The sequence below is a fragment of the Tiliqua scincoides genome, chromosome 4, assembly GCF_035046505.1.
Source record: "Tiliqua scincoides isolate rTilSci1 chromosome 4, rTilSci1.hap2, whole genome shotgun sequence".
Classification (NCBI taxonomy): domain Eukaryota; kingdom Metazoa; phylum Chordata; class Lepidosauria; order Squamata; family Scincidae; genus Tiliqua; species Tiliqua scincoides.
The window spans coordinates 161,353,215-161,369,285 of record NC_089824.1 but is presented as its reverse complement, the minus strand read 5'-3'; the positions used below and the strand labels follow the sequence as shown (position 1 = coordinate 161,369,285).

The 16,071-nt window shown below is 41.3% G+C and overlaps 1 protein-coding gene and 1 pseudogene across 6 annotated transcripts in view; both read right to left on the bottom strand.

Moving 5' to 3' along the window:
* Positions 1–283: 283 nt before the first annotated feature.
* Positions 284–16,071, bottom strand: part of MKNK1 (MAPK interacting serine/threonine kinase 1) — a 35,121-nt gene continuing 19,333 nt past the window's right edge. For all 6 annotated transcript variants that reach the window (XM_066625140.1, XM_066625137.1, XM_066625135.1 and 3 more), the window contains 8 exons: positions 15,241–15,314; positions 12,976–13,080; positions 9,780–9,835; positions 9,581–9,676; positions 6,522–6,716; positions 5,319–5,483; positions 3,559–3,602; positions 284–3,269 (listed from right to left, as the gene is read on the bottom strand). In XM_066625140.1, coding sequence (XP_066481237.1) covers positions 3,041–3,269; positions 3,559–3,602; positions 5,319–5,483; positions 6,522–6,716; positions 9,581–9,676; positions 9,780–9,835; positions 12,976–13,080; positions 15,241–15,314 — 964 coding nt within the window. In that variant the 3' untranslated portion in view covers positions 284–3,040. The remainder of the gene's footprint in view (positions 3,270–3,558; positions 3,603–5,318; positions 5,484–6,521; positions 6,717–9,580; positions 9,677–9,779; positions 9,836–12,975; positions 13,081–15,240; positions 15,315–16,071) is intronic.
* Positions 13,155–13,271, bottom strand: LOC136649897 (5S ribosomal RNA; annotated as a pseudogene).

Below are 16,071 nucleotides of genomic sequence, written 5' to 3'. Positions count from 1 at the left end.
GGCACCGAGGGTCAGTTCATCAGTATATCAGCGTGAGATTCTCTCTCTGTTTTCTGCATCTTTTATATTTGTGGTCAGGATGACTGCTACTGAACTAGCATTTTAACATTCATATACACCCGTCTTGTCTCAAATCAATAATAGTAACAGCCCTAAGTCATTGTTCAAGAATCAAAATTTTTCAGTGTTTGTACAGTATGATGCAGTGGTGAATTCTTAGTCCCAGTTTTTTTTTTAATGGAATATTTGTAACTAATCGAAAGAACACAGAAACAAAACACAGTTCAGAAATGAGGTAAGTTTAATTTTCAGGACACGAAGTTAGTAAATGAATCACATAGGCAGGGATATTTCTTCCTGAGTCTTCCAATGCTTTTAAAAACCATTAGCTACGGAGTATAACTACTATAGCTTACAGTAGGCTTAAAAACTAAAGTATAATTAATATTCACTAATGGCAAGATCTGTAAAAGATTCATGTAACAACTCTTCATGTTAATCATCAATATAAAGAACAATGCAAATGTATAAATTGCATACTTTGCAAGACAAAGAAAATGGGGAACTTAACTGAAAGGCAGAGATAGGGTAACCTCAACTCAGACTTTTCTAGCTTCTTGGATCTCTTCCATCTGCCCTTTTCATATCAATACTGATCTTTAAAAAAAAAGTGACTTGCACAGTTAACTGTCCAATTTTTCAAGTGCCACAAATGAATTTGAAATATCCATCTTGATTTAAAAGGAATTTGAATTTCTTGAGGCAAGTAGCTTCAGCATAATAAAACAAGACCATCTAGGATACACTCATGATGGGGTTGCAAAGATTTTAAAAAGAGAGACCTTGTTCAATAATGGCTAATTCTTAAGTCACTGTGTTTCAACAGAAGTTAACTCATAAAGGCATGTTATATTTAAAAACAATCTGGCATTTTCCATTACCTCTCTTGCCATGATCAACCCCAAAATATACTGTATTGGTATCTGAAAGGCTTGAGACAATTGGTGAGGCTAGCCCAATCCAATTCTTTTGTGAGTGAAATGTATTGGGGGAAGATGGAAACATGGGCAAAGAAAATGATTATGAGAAAGATGTCACTATTTCAGTCTGTGAAAATGGCATGCATCAACACTGTGGTTGATGTTCTCCATCTTCAAGTCTATACTATGTAAGACAAAGGCGGAATGTATGTTCCAAGAGCAACAACCATTCAAAACCTAATTCAAATCAAAAAGGCTAGAAATTTGGCATGCAACCTAAAGGACTGCTGACAAAAATAAGTGCTTCTGAAATTGCTGATCAGGACAGTTCCAATGCGCTGGGTACCAATATGCAAGACAGCTTTGTTTAAACATTTTGCAGGCTACAAACGCCATCTTTATTTTAAGCAAAGACTATCATACCAAACCTGGAAAAATAGCTAAGAAAGAGATGGGGGAGGGGGAAGTAGGGTAATTAAGCATATCCTCTTTAGAGGGAAGAGGAAATAAATGGGCACTACATATATATATTTGTGTGTGTGTTCCAATTTCAAAGTTATGGAAAGTGTTTTGAAGTGGCATGCGAAGGCCACATCATACACCTTGAAACTTTTCAGCATGAGCTTAAACTGAAGCTTGCAGCAGGTGAACACCCATACAGCACTGATTACCTAAACCCTAAATGTCTTCATTATTTCCCAAGCCAGCAGCAGTTCAATTATTGCCCTGATGCAACAAACACAAAGAAGCGTTCTCCTGTGGTGGTTCTCCTGCTCCACATTAGAGCAGCAATGTCAAAGATTTCTGTATACAGCTGTCCAAACAGATGCAATGTCTCACACCAGCCCTGCACTTTAAAGGGGTGCCTACACTGGTGCACATACACACAATAAAAAGCATTTAAATACGAATGAAAGCTTAATATAGGGAGAGGTGTCTAATGCCTGCCACACAGGGGCAGAAAACATTTCTCTGTGGATTTTGGTGAGAAAGGACACACCTTAGACAGAGAAATGCTTTGTGAAAGATTAAGTCAAACACTTCAAGCAAGCAACTGAAAGCAGAATCACCAACAAAGAAATGTAGAGAAAGAGACTTGGAAAATTGAGCTACAAAGGAGGCCTGACCAAAGGCAGGAAGTTTCTGTATCCTGAAGTTTGCTTCCCACATTACTTTTTGTCCAATCAGTTTTTAAGAAGCAGAATATGTCCATGACAAAACACAAACAGGCCTCTGCAGAAAAACAAATTTCATGCCACTTCTGACAGAATCACCTCAGGGCTGAAACGGACATAACTCTGACTATTCTGAAGTCATATTTGCATACCATATATCCAGACAAGCCAAGGTCCCAACTCAGTCAAGGGTAATATAGGAAGTGACCACAAGACAAAAGTAGGAAAGATATTTATTTTGTGTGTGTTCATAGCTTAAACTCTGTTTGTATAGCAGGCAAGGACAACTACATGCAGAAAGCTTCCTGAAGTACAGTCACCACTTATTCTGTGAGGTAGAGACATTGGCTTGGATTCAGAGAATCATGGGAGATGTTTTGCTCATGGAATAGAACTTTCCATCCCCCAATGAAAAGCCAGGCGTAGCCTGAGGGTCTCCTGACAGGAATACCTATGACATGTAGGACTGCCAAGGGGAGTGAAGAAGTTGGCAGAAATTGCACTCAACCAGTCACATGAGTGGAATTCCTTTTCAGCTCACACGATTCAACCTTTGGATCCAATTCATGGAGTTGTACAGCTATTGCAAGCTCCTTGATGAGAATGTAAATTCATATTTCGGCTGGTCACAGAAGACTGTGCAAATGCAGCGTAAGTGGTTTGTCATGTCAGTAACACAGCAGCAACATCACCTAAGAACTTCATCCAATTCACTATATTTTTCAACTTCAAAAATAGCACCACTAAGGGAATTATCCATTAAGTCACTCTTCATCAACACATTTGTTCTAAAAAGTGTTTTAAACACTGATAAACCCATGAATATATTAAAATAACTATACAGAAATAACTACAAAAATTGGCCTGACAAATGTGAACTGGGCATCAAAGGGTAGCTTGAACAGGTGGTTGGAAGTCACTGCTTTTTGTGGCCTGCGTCATGGCTCGGCGTTTGGCAAGGCGGGATTTAGAGGGTGGAGAAAGCTTCATGGAGCACACAGCCCGAGCAATACTCTCTTGCTCTTCACTGAGTTGATTCTCGTGTTGAGAGAGCTGGCGGTTTAGGGCAATGGCCTCCGCCGCGAAGAGAGTCAAGTCTTTTGTGCTGCTGTTCCTGTAAAGGGGGGCGGAGAAGAACATTTTACACCAGCGATACAAGGAATTCGATTAACGTTAGCATAAGCCTCTTTGTTGTCTTGTACAAATAACCAAGCTATGTTCTCTTATTAATGCCCAAATGAGAAATTGCAACACACATGCCAACACATTATTTCTCAAAGACATACATTTCCATTTATGCAGCTCACTGGCTTCCCTCCCAACTCCTGCAATTTGATGGTTCCATTATCTGAATTACACTCTCAGCTACTCACAACAGATACTTAAGAAAACTTCAAAGTTACCTCTGAAGAACCTGTGGGGTGGGCAGTCCTCTTTCAGAAGCATGCTGTATGTGATGAAAACATGACAAGTTCAGTTGAGGCTTTTTAACATGGCAAATCTTTGCTCATGTTAAATCAAATAAGGGAATGATTTCTATGTTTCAGAGTTCACCAGTTAGGTCATCCTTGTATGAGTAGTTTGCATTCCACCAATAGCAAACTCTTACTGAAGAAAGGAGAAGGTTAAGAAGCAGGCATGCTGGGGGGGACAGGACAAGATTTTGGAACTGCACCAACCCAGAGCAAGAGAGATTGGGCACCAATTATTCCAGGAAATAATTTAGGCCAGCAGTTCCCAAACTTTCTGGAAGTTTGGGAACCACTGTAAGTACTTGCAGGAGAGGGGCGAAGGCAGCAACACAGTCAGCACAATTGCAAGGCTGCCAGGGACAAAAGGGTTTTTTCTTAGACTGACCCTTGACAGTGCTGATACTCCAGAGGGTGTGGGGAGCCTGCAAACCTCTCTGCAGGGTTCCCCAAGTCTCGGAACAGCTATGAAAGCTATTGCGACCTACTTCTGGTTTGCGATTGTGAAACCGGAAGTGGGTCACAATCTGTTTTTTTAGCTGTTCTGAAGCTTGGAAAGCCCTACAGAGAGGTCCTCACCCATGTACCCCCCCCCCCAATAAAGCACAAGAGATAGAGGCTTAAGATATAGTTATTTTATTAAATTCAAAACAGACCTGCAGCAGGGAAAAAAACCTAATTATGACCCTCTGACTGGCCTAACAATTAGATGTGCTGGCCTAACAATTGGGGGAAAAGGGCACTGGCTGTCTGCCTCCCCCAATCCCCAAACAAGCATCACTACCTGACTCAAGGCATCACCCAGTCTGAAGACTGGGTGATCTTATCACTGCCAACCCTGGAGGGTCAAGCCAGCTAGTCTGCAAGTACCCACACAGGTCAAGCCATGTGTTAGTGATTGCCAAACCAGTCAAGGGACAAGCCAGCCAGCCTTCCCAGACAAGCACTGTAAGAGCGGTCTTGACCTATCATTGACCTTGCTTACCTCAAGAAGTACACAAGGCCAACTCCTGCATACCCTGCCAACACGTCACCCACCAAACTGTTCTGAGGCTTGGAAAGCCCTGCAGAGGGGTCTGCACTCTCTCTGTATCCTCTGGAATGCTGGCACTGCTAGGGGTAAGTAAAAATAAAAAAAAAATCTTTTGTCCCCAGCAGTGGTGCAATTGTGGTGATCATGTTGCTGCCTTCACCACTGCCCCACCCCTTAAGGGGGCAATGACAGGGCTTCCCTGGCTAAGGTGTCGCAATGCCGTAGTTTGGGAACCTCTGATTTACGCCAATAGTTCCCAAACTCACCACAGCACCTTTCACACTGATACATGTGCCGAAGAGCCTTTTCTTTCTGGCTTGCCAGGCTGAGATCACACAAGATTCCATGTGATCTTAGCTTGACCAGCCAAGAAGGCTTGTACGGGTGACCCTGTACGGTGACCCTAGGGTGCCATGGTGCACAGTCTGGGAACCCCTGACTTAAGTCCTCACAAACACAGATGACAAATACCACTGGGACTCTATGCAACTCACACAAAGCTTTATCCCTGTTCTCCCCCATAGTCCTGTATCACAACTCTGCCCAATCTTTTTTTTTCCCCCCTGCAAGAAAGACATTTCCCATTCAGAGCCTGTCTTCTCCATTAGATATTCTGAAAAGTGAATGATCAATAATGCTATGCAAATAAAGCAGCACTTACCCCTTGCACCCATGGATGTTTTAGGACCTGAGCAGCACTCAGCCTCTCTTTGGCATCCCGGACTAGCAACTTGGAGATAAGATCTTTGGCATCACTAGAGATATGAGACCAGTCCTTGTCAGGAAACTCATACTTGCCTTCCTGTATACTCTCAAAGAGTTTGTTCTAGAAACAACATTAAAAATACATATGTATTGAGTCCCTTCGGGGAGAAAGGTGGGGTAAAAATAAAATTATTATTATTATATTTGTGGTTGAAAGTGAAAAATCACTTTTCACAAAATGTCTCTAAAATCCCTACAGCTCATGAAACTCATATTTTGAAGGGGAATTTTGGTAACTGGCTGGTAATTTAGGTTTGGACTGAAACCTAATTTGGACTGAAATTCCTCAAGTTTTGAGGAAATAGATACTTCCCACCACCCTCTAAACCAGCCATTTTCAACCACTGTGCCGGGACTCATTGGTGTGCCGCAAGTGGCCCTCAGGTGTGCCACAGGAATTTGGGGGGAAAGGTCACTTATTAGTCGGGTCGATGGCGAATGTGAGCCCTCCACAGGCAGTATGGTGTGCCTCGCCCATTATTAAAAACCTGATGGTGTGCCTAGACAACTTTAGTGCCTTGTCAGTGTGCCGTGAAATGAAAAGGGTTGAAAATTGCTGCTCTAACCCATATCTGAAGCCACAGTCTGAGAGCCCAAACCTGCTTCCATCATGAGCCAGACCAATTCCAGTTACATGTTTCAGGTCTCCTTCCTGACTTCTGCCCATCCGGAAGGACTAAAAATATATGCTAAAAATGGAGTCCAACAGTCAGTCGGTATCGGGCAAGTCTCAATTTAGAAATAAATATTTTCCTAGTCCCCTGTTCCAGATGCATCTGAAAATATGAAGCTGTCTTATTCAGCATCAGACCCCTGATCTAACTAGGCCAGTATCATCAACTCTGGCTAGCAATAGTTCTTCAGACAAGAGTCTCCCTCAACCCTGATATCTTGGGCCCTTTTAACTGGATATTCTAGGAACTAAACCCAGGCACTGTGTGTGAAGAATGTTGCTTTGCATTGTTATTGTATCATTGTTTTTATCATCTGACAATAAAAAAATAAGTCCAGGAGAATTTGTGGCTGGATTTAATATAATCAATTCAATATAATCAATATAATCTTCTTCTATGCAGTGGCAGTATACTTATGTGACTACCTGGCAGATTTTGCAGACTTCTCCCCTGTCCCAGCCACAGCCTGTGCCGCAGTTCCCCACAAAAGGAGGATAGCCACTTAGCATGATGTACAAAATCACACCCAAGCTCCACAGATCACATCGCTTGTCATAGAACGTGGCTTCCTCCGTGAAGACTTCCACCACCTCCGGAGCCATGTACTCCACAGAACCACACTGGGGAAAGACAGAGGTCATATCAGTTTTCTCAAAATAAAGATGCTCTCTTCTGAAATAAATCTGTGATTAATATTTCCAGGGCTTTGGCAACAGAGGGGCATGCAAAATGCATCAAAACATGTACGTAATTCACACTTCAGTGCTAGCCTTTGGAGGCAGAGATTGTTCAAGGCAATTTAAATGGATCTTTTCAATGCTGCCACCTGAGATTACATGTCATTGTCGCAATCCTCTGAAACACAGTCTTTCAAACAAAGCTGGCTGAGAATTAAACCCAACACAAGCATTCTTCTTGTAAATACGCTGTGTTTAAAAGTCCAAGAAAGCCATGGCCAGATAGCAGTCAGCTCAACCGCCCAGAGGAAATTTAACCACAATTTAAGAGCTCCATCTCCTGGAAAACCTCATCTTTCCCTAAATGACGGTGTTCTGTTCACACTGAGAAAGACTTGACCCGTCACATTCTCCATTCTTTCCAGAGCTCTAGGTCATGTATCACAAGTAGCAGTCCTCTCTTAAGCATATATTAAGAGTCTCATGACTGTCTAGTCTCTTCAAAAGAGCAACAGCCGTGACCAAAATCTTTCTTGATCCCTGGTAGGATTAGCTCACACCTAGTCATTGGTCCAGTTTTGCATCTGATTTGGGGGTGGGAAATCTTAAATTTCAAACCAACCTATCAGAGCTTGGGGGTGGCTAGTCTCCCCAAATCCTGAACTGTGCTTACCGCCAGCATGCACTGTCGTAAGGCATGTTTGCCAGCCTTACAGCCGGGCCAGTGCCCATGCTGGGCTAGTGCCGGGCAGCTGCCTGGCCTCCGCTGCTTGCGCAGACTGCTGAGCCACGGCATGGTAAGCGGGGGCAGGGAGGGGGCGGGGAGGAGGTGTTCCAGGAAGGAGGGAGGCAGACGGAGGGTGGAGAGAGGATGGGGAGGAGGCATTATGGGGAAGCGGGGAGGCATGCCGGGGGGAGGAAGTGGGGGGGAGGGAGGCGGGTCCGGTGGAACTGGATCCTGTGCATTTGTGTGAGGCTTGGCACCCCACACAAACACCTTTACCCTACCCTACCCATTGCAGGGCTACTTCCCTTACCTGGGAGAAGGGGACAAGTCCCCTTCTTCTAAAATTGCCACCCGCGGTAGCCCATGGCGCGCAAGATGGGAAAAAACAGCAGCCGTTTTTTGTGCTGCCAAAGCTGCATGCCATGGGAGCTCAGGATTGGGCTGCCCATTCCTAAGGAACTCTTCCCCTCTGCTGTCAGGAGGATACTGAATTGTAAAAGGACTCCAAGTCAGGGACAAATCTGCTTGTATTTTATTTTGAACTTTGCCTTTTGATTGCCTGTTTTCCCCTTGTTCCATTTTCAATCTTTTCCTTTGATTAAAACCAACCTGCCTACTGCATCCACCCAAAGAGCAAATGACTTCCTATCTCCACTGTGCTTAGCCTTGTCTTACTAGAGAAAGTATGAATGTGTGTACAATTGTATGGGGGCATGTGGATGAGAGAGGGAAAGAGGCAATGTCAGTCAGAAAACTCTGCATGCAAACAGTTGATGGACAAATGATCCCAGCTGGGTGAAAGCCTTGTTTGGGAGCCTTCAGTTCATGCGGCTGTTGAAGGCAACACACTAAAGGTGTGGTTTTGACTTGGTTTCAGGGTGGGGAAAAAACACAGAATCCCTAAGGGAAGTGCAGTCCTCAGCGCTAAAAAAAATGTCCTTCTACCTTGCATTTGTGCAAAAGGTACACGTTTAACATTTTGGAAATTATTCACTCCAACACAGACAGATACAAAGATCAATCTACAGTTTAACTCTAATCCATAATCATAACACTGCACAGGAGTTCCATTTAAAAATATTGAAACCCAAAGATTTCCACTCATAGAAAATTTCATACTTCCTGCAAAAAAAGCCTCAGTCTGCTGGCTTGCCTCCCACAACCCTGGCAATAAAGTACTGTACAGTTGCCGGGCAACAGCAAGCAGCAAATGAAATCATAGAGAATTTTAATTCTAAGCTCTTTCAAAAGATATACTCTACATTTTTAGACTATTCCTGCTAAGTAAGAAGTGCTTGGTTTGGGAATAACAGCCAATCTTAAAACACAATGCAAACATACAATATCATTTTAAGCCTCTGCAAGTCAAAACCCAGAAGCTGAAAACAAGGCTGGTGCACAGATGTAATATTCAGGTTTGTCTGAACCACAGTTAATAGCCCTTCAAGTTCTTGTTCCAAACAGCAGTAGAGGCAAAGTACAAATGAGAGGAACTGGTAGATGAGGAAACAGGCAATGTAAGTGTCTCCCAAACTATACTTTATAAGGCCAGAATGTGTACGTCATCATCAGGTGCTGTGGAACTAGTCTGTGATTCCCAAACTATATAGATAATGATTCCCAAATAGCCTCAAAATTTGAAGTTGCAGCCTTGAAGATGGATGAGGCTTGCTTCACCTATTGGAAGGCTCTTCTGCGGCAAAAGGTCAGTTTCCTTAGATGCTCAGATTTAAGCAGACTTATGCCTGAATAAGGATCAGAAGTTAAGGAAACACCAACCTTTGATTAAAATCAACCTGCATTAAAACCAACCTTTGATTAAAACCTGCATTAAACCAACCTGCATTAAAACCAACCAATGGAATACACAAGAGATGAAAATGTACTCATCACACCAGCTTTGGGGTCTCATCAGAAGAGAATTTATGCCAAGGACCACTACCAAAACCAGTCATAGCTAGAGATGCACTACAATCATGGTTTGACATGTGCAAAAATATTTAGCAGACAAGATGCCCACCCTTCCTCTTCTATTGCTACAAGTACACCCAACTCTAGAGAAACACAGAAGTCTACATACTGGAGTGGTCAACTCAGGAGTAGTGATTGGCGTGCACGCACTGTTGAGTTTTACCCCACTTCCAAGGTCAAAGTCACAAATTCTCACTGGAGACACCTGAAATGGAGAGGGAGAGAAAAGAAAGAATAAGTCCGTCACTGACATTATGAACCAAGGCCCAGAATAGTACCCAACAAAAGGATATCAAAGCATGAAGCACCTTATCTGGAGATTCGCACAGTATGTTTTCAGGTTTTAAGTCTCGATGAGCGATGCCTAAGACATACAGAGAAGAAAGAATCAGGCCTCAAGGAGCTACATCAAATTTAGAACAAAAAAAGTAATAGTATTTGATTCTTGGTGTTTCTACATGAAGTGAAGTTATAAACTGTCACCATCATAACTGGAAGATATAGCATGAAGTGGTCTGGATAAGATGAAAGTGGGGCTAATAGGCTTACTTGACAATTCATATTAGACTTTGAACCCAGCTCCTGGCACAGTTAATAAATACTACTTAGCATTTTAATAGCACCTTGCTCATGCAAAGTGCTTCACATGTATTCCATTGAAGCAACTTTACAGCAACCTTGAAGTTTTTACAGCAAATATATACATTAATTATTAGCTCCATATGGTGAGGGGGTTAAAGTTCAGGAGGTTTCCCCAAACTCAGTAAGAAAGTTCATGGCAGAGGTAAAATTCAAACCAGGGAAGTCCCATTTTTTTCACCTCAGTTTTTTAGCCACTACTGTACAATGAAAAAGGTCTACACTGAAGCCACTGATGAGGTGCCTCTCTCTCTCTCTCTCTCTCTCTCTCTCCCCATTAGGGGTATCCTCCTGATTAGTTTGTAAAGCCTTGGAGACCCAGGAGTCTGGGGCTGTAGAACTAAGCAAATACCACCCAAAGGGTGACACCCCAATTTTTAACTGTGTAGTCCAAGAAGCTCCAGAGCCTCTAGGAGTGGAGCAAGTTGTGCAATCTAAGCTCATCTAACCAAGCTTTGAGAAACTTAGCATCCTAAACAATCTCTTTTATGTAAAGGCTTTCTATGCATTCTCTGTTCAATAAATCAAGAAAACAGACACTGGGGGAGAGTTATAGCATTGCCAAACGTTTTGCTTCTACAAGATTTGGTGCCAAACACCAAAGTTAATGCCAGCTTTAAGGATGGCTTCTTAAAATATATCAAAATATACAGCAACAACCTCCCCCCCCCCCCCAAACAAAGCACTTTCCACAAGTTTCCTGCTGTCTAAGGAACCAAATTATAAAAACCTTTCTGTATCCCATAATAAAGTGTATGCTTGAAACGCATTAAGACTTGCTTTCCACTCTTATAAAATTTTCCCTGTACCCACTTTTCAAACGTTCATTATTAGGTGGATGTGAAAAATCATACTCTTCTTTAATTCAGAACTAAGAAAGGAATAACCCTTAATAGCTCTTTTCTGCAGCATACAACCAATATGAGGAAGAACATGTTGGATTTAGAGCCAAACTGATGTTTTATATTAACACAAATCTGCATTTGCATTATCTGAAAAACATTAAGCATCACTAATAGCATGCAAACAAAGAAGGCTTTAAATTCTTTAAGGCATAATAGAGAGCCATACAACATGACTGTTTTGTCTGAGTGCTTTAGATGAACTATTAAGAGGTCGCCACCAAGTTGTTTGCTGGGGCTTAATGATATGAAAGCAACAGGCAATAGTTGCTTAGTTATAGTATAGTATAGTTATAGCAACTATAACAATAGGTGCTGTTATGGTAGGACAACTTTTGCAAGTGACAAGACCTAAACCCCTCACCATTTCAGAGGAAAGAGGAAACCTCGAAAGAGGAAACTGCTAAAGTTGCGTCTGCAACAAACACTTCCCCTTCCTCTCCGAATTTGTGTGCACCATTGCTCAATAAGAATGTTAATGCCACACAGTGGGACCATAATGTAAAATGAAAAAATCAGAGATGCCTCCAGGAGTTTATTCTGCAAGCAGTTCTTCCTGCTGCGTGGCTGCCTGCCCAACCAATTTTAGCAGCTGCTTTTAAAAGTCTTTCCTGCAGGACCATCATTGCTCTTGTTGCTTCAATCCATGAACAAACAGAAGAGAAAAAGAATGTGTTCGACGGACAGTTTACAAGCAAGCAAACCATAAAATTCAAAGCCAGTAATTACACTACTTATACATACTAGCAATACATATTTCTTTTTCTTTAATTACAAAGCCCTCCCACCCTGTAATTACTTCAGGTATTAAAACACATCCTTATACTTCTGCTATATCCTCAAGCAGCCAATTCTTCAACACAGATTAGTTTTTCTAGTGTCCTATTTTCCCTTCAAGTCCATTTCTGTTGTCCTTCACTATGAGTTCTAATCTGCCCCATGCAATGCTTCTCCGCTTCATTATTTTCCAAACACTTTTTTCATTACAAGCCAAGACCTTTCCTCTAGCTTGTTTGTACTCAGGTGGGTTAGCATCAAAAAACTTCTGGAGTTAAAGAGGAAGAAGAGGCCCCTGCCTGTCTCCAAAGGTGGCACAACTGCCTTAAGCAGAGGCTTCTCATTTAAAAAGGCATCTTTTTCCGCTAACTCAGCCTAACCTGTTCATTTCAGAATCTGCTATTGTCAATTTCAACAGAGAATAAGTATGCAGACCAATTTTATTAATGCATAAGTCACCAGCCAGACATCTAATTGAATCTACACAGTAGACTCAAACCACCATCACTGCCTAATAAAATACAGAGCTAAGCATCTGAAGTAAAATATGCTCTTGGCCTTTATTTTTGCCCAGACAAAATGTGCCATTCTTCCTGTGATGGCAGGTATTTTAGACTGCAGTCCTATACAAATCTATCAGACAGTAAGGCCTACAGGACTCAGTGCAGCTTATTTCTTAATATAGAGATGCATAGAATGAAAGAACCCTGCTCTGCGGGGCCTGCAACGTAGATACTGATGCAAGGGAAACAAAAGGAGGACTTGGCTTAGTTACAGTAGGGCATATGACTAAAGTATGGTGCACCAATGGCTTGATACACACAGCCTGATCTGCCCTATCAGTTTCACGGACCACCACAAATTGAGTCGTGACCCACTGGTGGGCCACAGACCCACAGTCTGAGAACTGCTGCATTAACTTATCATGTCCCAGTACTCACAAGTCTCACAGACCACATGCTCATCTCTCCACTAGTCACAGCCATAGTGGCACAAAGCCAGCAATGATAGCACCACAGCTCCTGGGCTCATTGGCACATCTTCTGTGATCAAATAAAGAACATCTAACATCTAATGCTCACAAGAACGGACCACATTTCATGCTGAACTCTTAATTTACAAAGGCAAACATCATTAGTTATTGGCTAATGAATTTGTAAAAATCAATTTTTTTCCAAAAATTTACCTTTTGTGTGGAGGAAATCCAGAGCATAGGCAATGTCTCTCACAACCTTGCTGGCTTCTCTCTCATTAAAATGCTTTTGCTTTTGAATGTGAGCCAGGATAGAACCTGTGGAGAAAAAGGACACGCAAATGTCTTTTACAAGTGGTTGACAACCTTCAGTCTCGAAAAACTATGGTATAAGCCTACAGCACCCGGTATTCCTAGGCAGTCTCCCATCCAAGTACAAACCAGGCCTGACCCTGCTTAGCTTCCAAGATCAGACGAGATTGGGCATGTGCAGGGTAACAGTTGTGAGCTACCTGAAAAGCTGTAATGGAAAGACTACATTCGCAACAGACTGTATTGTGAAAAGGAAGTGTTAGACATAAGTTGAATAGAACACCTCTTATCTCAACATGAGTGAGCCAAAGGTAGTTATCAGAAATATATTAATCGTTATTATAGCAGTTTCACTGCTCTGTAATAAGTGAACGTGACATATAGCTTGATATGTGTATGCTCATACAGAAGCCAGTCCCCACAGAGTTTAATGGGACCCAAGCAAGTGTATTGAATTGTGAATTGCTGTGAATTAAAAAAAGTGAATTGCTGCTTTCTTTCAAGACAAATGACATTCAAGACTTGCCCAATAACAAAAACCTTGCATTTAATCATAATTGTCCAAAACTTTTTTTTTTAAACACGTGCAGGACCTCTTTGCAATGGAGGGTACTCTCAAGAGCATGTCATGTGGGCATTCTTATAGTCCTTTATCATGGCAGGGTAGACAGAAATGTTTCCTAACCTCCTGTCTCCATCCCATTATCCATTTCCAAAAGGCACAAAAAAACCCTACAAAATCTCAGCTAACTACCAGCATCTCACTATTCTAGCTACTAGAATGTCTTATAGTGCAATCATATGCAAGTTTCCTCAGAAGTGAGTCTCACTGTGTTCAATGGGGAAATAAAATTGTGCACAGGATTTCTGGTTTAAAATTCCAATTAAAAAATGAACCCAATTCCATCTGGAAATCATGTGTGTACAAGACATGTCTTGTACATATTTGCCAATGCAGTGCGCAGCTTTTAATGTTGGGATTTAAGCCTTTTCATAACATTCAAGAGCCTTGATCATTTGATGAAACTAAGAGGATAAAACCACTTAATACAGGTGACATACCCAAGCAGTCCATCTAAATAAAATAAGTGCCATCTTACCATTCGTTATCTTTTCTGCAATCCCTAAATAAAATTGTTATATGCTGAAAGCACAGAATAGATTTGTGGAGCCATTTACAAGTGCCCCTCCCCCATTTTTCATCTTGTTTTTTCAGGTTGCAGATTATATTACAGAAAGCAAAAATGACATCTACAGTTCTAAATTACTATGCTCATTTTTTTACCTTGACATCCATCTCACCTAAGATCATGCATCATTCTGCCCCCTATTTGCATTGCACAATAAATGCAATTAGTTTTTATAAACATTATCCAGTATCAAAGTGTCCTCACCTCCAATTTATGTAGGACCAGAACCAATACAAAATATCTTAAGATGCACTTTTATCTTACATAGCAGAAAAATGTATACCAAGAAAATAATGTTCTTGTCTCTCCACTAGCTATCTCTCAGCTATTTAGGAACTTCTAATCCAATACAGTTTCAGCAAATTTATCATGACACTTTAAAGTAGTGTGTGATTACAGTAAAGGAACACGGGCACCACTGCCACTTAGAAAAAAGTGAAAAATCAGCAGGGGCAGAACATGCTATGATAACTGGTCACCAAATAAATTTTAGTCAAACTCAAGTTCTTTTCACAGTGCAGTACCACCATACTAGAATCTATAGAGAGGCCACTGAAAATCAAAAACATAAAAACAATATGAATAAAAAAGAAGAGGCTCTCAGCATAAGTAATGCCTGGCTTCCAGTAATCAAATATACTAGAATAAAAAACTTTGAGGAGAAACCTATATAGGAAATTGTGGTATTTATGAATAGGCAAAGAGTGTATGTATGCCTTTAAAAATTCAAGCAGGAGCCGGCAATTAAACCTGTGGCCAGCTAGCAGATGAGACCAAATAGATATTTTCTTGTATACCTTCAAAAAGGGATGTTACTCAGAAAGTTGAACAGACAATATAAAATTCTTTGTAACCCCCCTTTCCACAGTTGAAAGTGAAATGTTGGGACTAAACCCTACAGTGTGTTTTAATCTGTGGCTTGACGACTCGAGCAACATTTTAAATTATATTTTACACCATATAGTACACACAGTACCTCCACGTAGTTTTTCAAAGACTAAGTAGTATCTTGCATTATCTTCAAAAAATTCTATTAATTCCAAAATGTTCCTAAAAATAAATGGGAGAGGAAAAAATACACTGTGATAAAGTTATGTGCTAAAAGCACTGTTATATCGGGAGTATCCAACAGCAATGCTTTTATTTGGAGAAGGCTTAGTGGCCCTATTCAGATTCAGTAGCCCTATTCAACAAAGGAGGTGACCCTAAGGAGCTCTAAGTCTGTGTACTCCCCACCCCCCACACATCTCCCTCCTCCCCTCTGGAGCAGAATTTGTTATTTAGATTACAACTTCACACATTATCTGAACTCAGAAGGTGTAGTTTGACTATAGTTTACAAAGGATATACAAATCATAATAGAGAATAGACCCCAGTTTCATTAAAAAAAACTAGATCCTTACAGAAAGAGAGAATGAAGGGGCACAGCAGGCTTGGACTTCCCTGAGCTTGCATTCATGTTCCAGACAACCATGTTTCAGACCACCTGAACCAGATCAGTCTTCCTTGCTAAATGAAGAGACCATTTACAGTGACATAGTCCCAATGAAGACATCAGAAATGTGCTAGTTTAAGCACTATATTTCCAACTCTCACTATTAACTGCACTGTTTTGATTTCACAACTGAAAATTTAGTAGACTTGATTATAGATTTTTGCTACCATTAAATGGAATGAATGGCAAGCTTCTAGGGTCTGTAATAATCTGAATGTACAGGTTCAACCTTGTTATACACTAATTTTTTATACATGGATTGGACTCAACACGAATGGCCACTGCAAATGAGAAGGAATGTGCTGATCCCTG